The sequence below is a fragment of the Panthera uncia genome, chromosome D1 (genome assembly GCF_023721935.1).
Source record: "Panthera uncia isolate 11264 chromosome D1, Puncia_PCG_1.0, whole genome shotgun sequence".
Lineage (NCBI taxonomy): Eukaryota > Metazoa > Chordata > Mammalia > Carnivora > Felidae > Panthera > Panthera uncia.
In genome coordinates, this window is record NC_064808.1 from 1,448,743 (window position 1) to 1,456,879 (window position 8,137).

At 63.6% G+C, this 8,137-nt stretch overlaps 1 protein-coding gene across 1 annotated transcript in view; it reads right to left on the reverse strand.

Moving 5' to 3' along the window:
- Positions 1–8,137, reverse strand: part of OSBPL5 (oxysterol binding protein like 5) — a 53,230-nt gene that overhangs the window by 19,010 nt on the left and 26,083 nt on the right. The window contains exons 2-3 of the mRNA XM_049641446.1: positions 5,702–5,858; positions 3,667–3,749 (exon numbers count right to left, since the gene is read on the reverse strand). Of these exons, the coding sequence (XP_049497403.1) occupies positions 3,667–3,749; positions 5,702–5,837 (219 nt within the window). The 5' untranslated portion in view covers positions 5,838–5,858. The remainder of the gene's footprint in view (positions 1–3,666; positions 3,750–5,701; positions 5,859–8,137) is intronic.

The window sequence follows — 8,137 nt, forward strand, 5'->3', positions numbered from 1 at the left end:
GCCCAGGTGAGCTCTGGGGCTGCAGAGGGCTGGGGGGTGGCCAGGTGGGCTGGAGGCCAAGAGAACCAGAGAGGTCAGAGAAAGGTACTGTCCTCACACCCGTTCGACACCCTCTGCTCAGTTTATCAGCAGTCTTGGGGGCCGAGGGTACAGAGACGGAGAAGTCAGGGAGGCTGAGGACAGCAGGTGGACAGGATCTCAGAGGTGCCGGGAAGCGTCCACCCTAGCCACTACCGTGTGTCCAGCCTCTGGGGGGGGCACACGTGCGGGGGGGACTCTCACTCCTGGTGCCCTGGGAGCTGCTGAGTGGTGGGCAATGCCCAGGCCCTGTCCTGAGCCCAGACCAGAGCCGAGGACGAGGCACAGCCTGCCAGGCCCGCTGGACACGCTGCACGGGCTGAGAGCAGTGATCCAGGATCTGGGGCTGGAAGGGGCTGCGGTCCTTTAACAGATAGAGAAACTGAGGCCCTGGGGGTGGAGAAAAGGCCAGGACTAAAGGCTAGAGGCAGAGGGCGGAGCAAACTGTGGCCCGAATCCCGCCCCCCGCCCCCTTTCTGTTCAGCCTGTGAGCTCAGAACGGTTTCAACTTTTTAAGTGGCCAAAAAAACGTCCAGAGAATAATATTTTGTGAGACGTGAAAATCCTATGGTTCGTGGCCGCTTCTCCCCCGAGAAGCTTCAGAAGCTTCAGGCCCTGGGGGTGGAAAGGAGGGGCAGGCCACCACAAGCGACAGAGCTGCTGCGAGAGCCGTGGGTCATCATCATTGTCCACATACCGCAGAAGAGACTGTGGCACAGAGAGGCTCCGAGCCTGCCCAGGGTCACACAGCTCGTGAGGGCCAAGCTGGGGCTGAGTCACAGGAAGGACGGGGTGCCTGCGGCCTCTGCTCTAGAGCCAGTCTCGGAGCTGAAGCTCGCGTGACGGCGTGCGTGCCAGACTTGGTGGGTGACAAGCCTCTGGGGGCCGGGACTGAGCTACAGAGACGCTCCCGGTTGTCCTCCTGGGGAGCCAGGCCTCTCACGCAGCCCCCTTAGCACATGCTGGGGGTTGGCCAGGTGGGCTGGAGGCCCACCCCCCTTAGCCCCCTTAGCACATGCTGTTCCCCCAGCCTGGAATGCTGTTCCCTGTCGCTGGGTCCTCAGGCCCCACTGAGCCACTCCCGAGAAGGAAGACAGCTCTGACCGCCCTGCTGCCTTCAGACCCTGACATACCTGCCCCTGGCCGGCCCCACACCTTTTACAATTACTGCCACGCAGGCAGTCCTGTCTGTCGTCTAGAACTCCTGCCAGGGAAGTTCCGTCCCAGCACACACCCCGCCCCGGCAGCTGGGGGTTTGGTGAGCATCTTGGATGAATGAATGAATGAGTGAATGAATGAACGATCCTGCCCAGCTCTCCTCCAGATGTGACTCAAAGGAGTGGGGTTTGCTTTAAGCAACAGAGGAAGAGACACAGGCTCTGGGGCCTGGGGACCGGGGGAGGGGTAGGGTGGGATGGGGGGGGCGGTGGGCCAGATGGAGCAGAACAGAAGTACTTGCAGTCACGTATCTGACCAGAGTCTGAGGTCTGGCATATATAAAGAGCGCTTACAACCCAACAACAAAGACAACACAACTCGAAGGTGGGCAGAGAAACCCGAACAGACATTTCTCCAAGGAGACATCCGGTCGGTCAAGAAGCCCAGGACGGATCATCAGTCATTAGCAACACGCAAGTCAGAGCCGCCGGGAGCACCACAAAACGATGAAGGAGAACCCGGAAAGTACAAACGTGCTGAGAACGTGAGCAAGGGGAGCCCTCCCTCGTCGCTGGTGGGGTCGTGAAACGGTGCAGGGGCTGTGGAAACCAGTTTGGCATTCCCCAAAAAGCTGAGCACAGAGTGCTTTAGAATTCCCCGTGACCCCAGAACGACCGTCTGGCCCAGCAACACAACAGGTAAGGCTCTGAAGGGTTTCCGTCTGGGGGGACGGAGGGGTTTCGGAACGACCCAGCACTGAGCACCCACTAAACACCACTGAGTTGTGCACCTAACACAGCGGGTTTGGGGATGTTTGACTTGGCCCCACGAGGAAGATGACAAGATCTGTATTAGCTTGTATCTTTTCCCAAGCTGCGTCCTCACGGCAGCCCCAGGTTGCCCTACGGCATCTGGGGTCCCCCCGCCAGGGGCCGACACATTACGGGTGGCCTTGTCTCGTCTGGCGCTGCCCCCCCCCCCCGCCAGGTCGGACGCACCAGGAGAGCAGGATGCCGTTCTCTCCGTGAGCCCAACGCAGCACCCCGGCAGCGCGTGCCCCTCAGGAGACGCTCAGACACGGTTACGGAACGGACCGGATCTGAAATTTGAACCAAGTCAAGGGTTGCTGCCAGTGCTTGTGTTTTATTGGCTTGTAGAAAGACACAGCTGTGTTTCCAGTGTTGTTATGCCATAAACTTGTGTCTTGAGAAAATGAATAGCCCAAGTGGTCCACCCATGCCAGGGAACAGCATTGAGCCTTAAAAAGGAAGGGCGATCTGACACCCGTTACGGCATGGGTGGACCACGGGGACCTCACGGACTCACATTCATAAAGACAGAAAGCAGACTGGGCGTCGGGGCTGGGGGAGGGGGTGGGGGGGTAGTGTTTTAATGGGACGGAGTTTCGTTTCGGAAGACGGAAAGTTCTGGTCGCGGATGGGGGACGGCGGCACAACAGAGTTGAAGCTGCTTAATGCCATACGGAGCTGCGTGCTTAGAAACGGGTAGGGCGGTAAATCTGGGTTATGCGTGTTATACTGTAATTAAAAATGAAAAAATTAAATTAAATACAAATAAGTAAGCAAATAACTACGCTCTGACTCCTCCTCCCCAGCTGGCGGCCCTGGCGGCCAGGGAAGGGACATGCGGTCTCCAGCAGGTGGGGGGCACCCACCAAAGGTTTGGTTTCTTCTTCGCCCGAGGCAGACACAGGGACAGACCACGAGAGCCACAGCAAGCCCTCCTTTGCTGGATGAGGCCACGAGGCCCCAGGGGAGCAAGGCAGTCACTCGAGATCACACGGGGTCGCAGGTGGTCGGGCAGGGGGCCAACCGCGTGTCTGTCTGCACTGCTCCCCAGCCCCATGGCAAGAAGCCAGAGCCACCAACCCCCGTCAACGTCTGGGGACCCTGGCCTGAGACCCTCTGGGGGACAGAAGGGTACGCCTAACACCCTCCACGCACTGCCCGGGGCCTCGGCGCCCGCCCTGGACCAGAGGTTCTGCCTGGAAGGGCACAGCCGTGCCTGGGGCAGGAGAGGCTGGCCTGGGAGGCCCACGGGGCGTGTGGGCGCGTGTGCTTCCAGAACTCGCCCTGCGGAGGGTGTACCTGGTGGAGGGAGCGCAGAGGCAAAGGCAGAGGGTGGGGAGGCTCGGCGGTTTGCCTACAACAGAAAGACTCCGCGGACTCCCCTTAGAATTTCCTGTCCCCCAAGGCCACCGAGCAACCCAAGCCTTGGTCCGGCCCCGGGCCTCCCCGGCCCGTGTTTTGCCACAAAGGCGGCTTCGATGACACACCCCACGGCACTGTTTGTGACTCCGCCCCAGCCTTCCTTCCCAGACGTGCAGGCCGGGGTTCGGAGCCGCTCCTCCGGGCCCGCGTGGGCTGGGGACGGCGGGCTGTCCCCTTCCTCCCACGGCCAGGCTCTTACCGGTGGCCCCTTGGTGGCAGAGCCCGGGGTCGGGGGCCCTTCGTCCCTCGGCAGCGGCTGGCCATTGGGCTCCAACTCCTTCCCTGCAAGAGAGCAGCTGGAGTGAGGACCTGGGCACAGGGAGGAGCCCGGGCACCCTGGGCACGGAACGTCCTTCGAGGACCGTAAGGCCAGGCCCCGCTTTCAGGGGAGGAACGCGGTGTCCAGGTTTGGAGGCCCATGGTGGGTTCAGGGCGCCTGGACCGCGCCTGGCCTGCCCTCTCTCCCTAACCTTCTGGGAGCTGGACTCTGGGAGGGAGGTGGCCGGGCACTGTCCCTGCACCCCGACCTGGCAGGTGCCCGTTTTCCTGTCCGGCTTGGTTGAGGGCGAGGGAGAGAAAAGGGAAGCGTCCGGATTCAGTCCCGGGGAAACAGCCGCCCTTGCCTAGCTCCTTCTGTCCTGAACGGGGCTTCCGAGGCTGCGGTTATGGGCAGGAGGAAGAGGGGCTGGTCTCGGGAGGCCCGCCGGCCACGCGCCCCGGCTCACAGCCGGGTCCCTGTGCCGAGGAGCAGAGGTGGTAGCCGCTGGGGGGAGAACCATCCCGGTGGGGCGGGGACACAGGTGTCCCCAGACCCAGCCCTGGCAGGGGCTCCACAGACCCACCTCCCGGAGCCCCTGGGGGGTCAGGGGGCCGGGGACCGAGAGCCGTGCCCTGCAGAAGAGCCAGTATGGCCACCTGGGGAAATGATTCTGTCCTGGGGGGCCCGGCTTCACCTAGGGCAGCAAAGGCCCTAGGACCGAGGCCACTCAAGGTGCCCTGGCCTTCCCGCCCCGGCAGGGATGCTGCCTCGCTGCCTCTGCTTCTGCAAAGCCCCCTGCGCCCTGACCCGAGGCCCGGGCTGGGCGGTGAGCACGGGGCTTTCCCCACCTCCGAGGTGGCCTCTCCTCCAGGACCCCTCGATTCAAGGGCTGTCCTGGGGGGCTCACCCGGCCTCTGTCGCCTCCCAGTGTGGGTGACGCCTGCTGGGGGATCCTCCTAGCTCAAGGGAGCTCCTCTTGGAACTGGCTCCTCTCCTCCGTCCACACCCACCTCCCCACCCCTCCCCCAGGACCTGCCCTCCCCTCCTGAGAAAAGGTCTTCACCTACCGGGTCCCTCACTGCATGGGGCGGCCACTCTGGGGACCAAAGACCTCTGAGACCGGCCACCAACTGGGATGTGTCCTTCCCACCCCCTCCACCCCCCGCTCCCGAGAGGGCATGGCAGCAGAGAACAGATGTCAGCTTTATTTCCCTAGGTGTCCTGTGCCCTGGCCTGTGAGACCTGACACGGCATGTTCCTATCTGCTCGTGAGACTGGGTGGGATGTCCCCAGAAGCCCCTCATGTCCTGACAGCCTATTGGCCTGAGGCTCTCCCGGTGACAGGTGGGGGCAGGACAGACACTGCGGCCGGGAACAGCTGGGGCGTCCCTCTCCTCCCTCCCGAAGCTGGCAGCGGCCGAGGGGCGGGCAGGCCGAGGAGGCGATGTCTCCCAGGACGGGGAGGGAGGCAGGCCCTCTGGGGCAGCAGTCACAGACACCCAGACAGCGCTCAGCTTGGGCTCTGCTGGGCGGACCCGGGAGGAACGAGGAGCTGGGGTGGCAGGGACCTGGGGCCGGGCAAGCACCAGCAGGTACAGGTGACCCTGTCCCCTGCGTGCTCAGTGCTTCACCCGCCGGCGGCCTGAGGGCACCCAGTCTGGACTGTTCCCTCCCAGAGCCCGGGACTCCTTTGTAACTGGAAGCTCACATCCCCATTTCACAGAGGAGGAAACTGAGCCCCAGAGAGGCTCTGAGGCTGGCCCAGGGTCATCCAGCCAGAACTGGGGCTGGGGTTCAGGGGGCCTGTCTCAGGAGGGCAGGTTTGGGGCCGCCACATCACACGGCCTCTCCACGGACGAGCTGCCCCATAACCCCGGCGAGGGAGCCCCCTGCTGACCTCCCATGACGCCACGGTGGATGGGGCTTAATCCCCCTCGCTGACCAGGACAAAACCCGGGAAGCCGCGGGCACTGACCTGGGCCGAGGGGGTAGAGCTCGTTCTCTCCACTGAAGACCAGATTCCGGGTGAGCTTCCGGGGGTCGGTTTTCTGGGGGGTGGAGGAAGGTGGACACAGGGAGAAGCGGCGCCTGAGGAAGGCCTCCTCCTTCATGGCCTGGGCGCTGGGAGGCTTCTGGAAGGAAGGACGGGAGAGAGGCGGTCACACCTCACGCTGAGACCGGGGGAGCCCAGGGGCCGGTGGGCATCCTCCCACCCGCCCCGTCTTAGGGGCACGGAGACACTTCCCGGAGTCGGGAGTAGCGGGCGTCACCCCGTCTTACACTCAGGCCCTCACTTGGGGCGTCTAAGGAGTGGACGAGGAGGGCCTGGCGGGGGCGGGGAGGGGGGGCAGGACCCACCGGCAAGCAGGGGATGGTCGCCAGGGGGAGACCATGCCCCCGTGGGAAAGACCACGCCCCTGCCTAAGCAGGGCACAGCTTGCCCTGGGGACACCGCACCCCCAGGCCAGCACTCCCTTGGCTCTGCAGGACCCTGGCTGCAGCCAAGTGGACCTGAGATGTGCCATGGACCCAGGCCAGGCCACCAGACCCACCCTCCCCGGTGAAGGAGCCATTCCAGGGGAGACGGCCGCTGACCCACCCAGGGGAGACGGCCGCTGACCCACCCAGGGGAGGCGGCCGAGAGACAAGGGCTGTGCGGTCCACAACCCAGAGCGCCGGGGGCAGCTGGCCCCGCCTGCACATCCTGCCTCCTGCACCCCCTGCCCCTGGCTCTCCTCCCTCTGCCTCGGCTCCTCCTGGGGGTCTCTGTTGCGGGCGCCCCAACAACGGCACACCGAGAGAGAACGCAGGTGTGCTGAGAGCCAGATGCACCCCAGTTCACACCCTGCCCTGGCTCTTCCGAAAGAGCTTCCTCCCAGCCCCAGGCACAGCCCAGCCCATCACTCACGAGCCGGCCTGGGCCTCCTCCCAGATTCTTCTGCCCTGGGCAGGCCTGGGGCAAGCGGTCGACCTAAGTCCCCAACGTCAGCCCATTTTATAGATGAGGAAATCAAGGCTCCGAGAGCTGGAGGCCTTGCCCTGTGGTCATGGCCGGGTGGGTGGTGGCACAGCAGGGACCCTGACTCCTAATCCCGTGCTCCGTCCGCCCCCTGAGGACGTGCTCCGTGAAGGCCCACTGACCCATCTCTCCTCCAGGTCTGGGGCTGCAGCCACCTCCCTGGGTGGGCCCGTGGCTTCCCGCCAAACCCAAGACAAAGGCCCCATTTCCTCCCAAGGCCCTGGGCTTTCAGGGCGGGGGCTCAGACACAGCCTTTCCTGCTATGACTGGGCGGGGCTCCGGAGTGGGCGGGGCCCAGGGCATCTGGTGGTGGCCCCCGACCTCCTCCCGTGGCAGCCCCAGAACCTTCTCTGTGCCCCCCCACCCCGAGGGTCAGAGTGAGGGGCTCCCAGCCCTTCCCTTCCTAACCACTGTCTTGTCACCTGGCTAAGCTGGTTACCTTTGCTGTTTGGGATTTGGGCCCAAGGCCACACAGCTAATAACTGGCGAGGCCTGTGTTTGAGCCAATTGGGACCGATTCAGAACCCAGCTCCTGGCCGACGTTCCCGCTACCTCAGCTGGGCTTCTAGCAAACCCACTGCTGGGCCAGAAGGACGGGCATCTGGGGGGCCCAGCCCTGCCGATCAGTGTCAGTGGACACTTCTAGCCTGCCAGGAAGCCAGCACCAGAGACGAGGCCCAGCTGACTGACTGACTCATCCGGCTGAGATTTTCCAAGCACCCAGGTTGGTGGCCAAGACGAGTCAGACATGAACTTGACCTGCAGGGGCCCCCAGGGAGGATGATGAGGGGTGATGGCCCAGGTAGGCCTCCCTCACCTGGGGTCTCACCTGTCTTAGTGGTTAAGTCTTACAGACTTGGTGCGGGTGGAGGGACTCTGGCCCACAGTGCCTGAGCCTGGCTTACAGCTCAGTCTCAGCTCCCAGCTGGCCCATCTGCCCTGGCTCCACCCAAAGCAGAGTAGAGACGGCGTGAGGATCCTGGCTGCCTTCTCAGACCCTATAGGTGCCTTCTCCCAGCACTGCTAATGGCCAGTGGGACTCTAGTCTGTGAGCTGCACCATCCACCCATGTACACCATCCTCCTTCCCTCCCCCTTCCCTCCATCCACCTGTCCATCCACCCATCCATCCATCCATCCCTCCAATCATTTATCCATCCATCCATCCATCCATCCATCCCCCCACCCATCCACCCGTCCATCTAACCATCCATCCGTCCATCCATCCATCCACCCATCCATCCGTCCATCCATCCACCCACCCGTCCATCCGTCCATCCATCCACCCACCCACCTGTCCATCCGTCCATCCATCCACCCATCCATCCGTCCATCCATCCACCCACCCACCCATCCATCCGTCCATCCATCCACCCACCCACCCACCCATCCA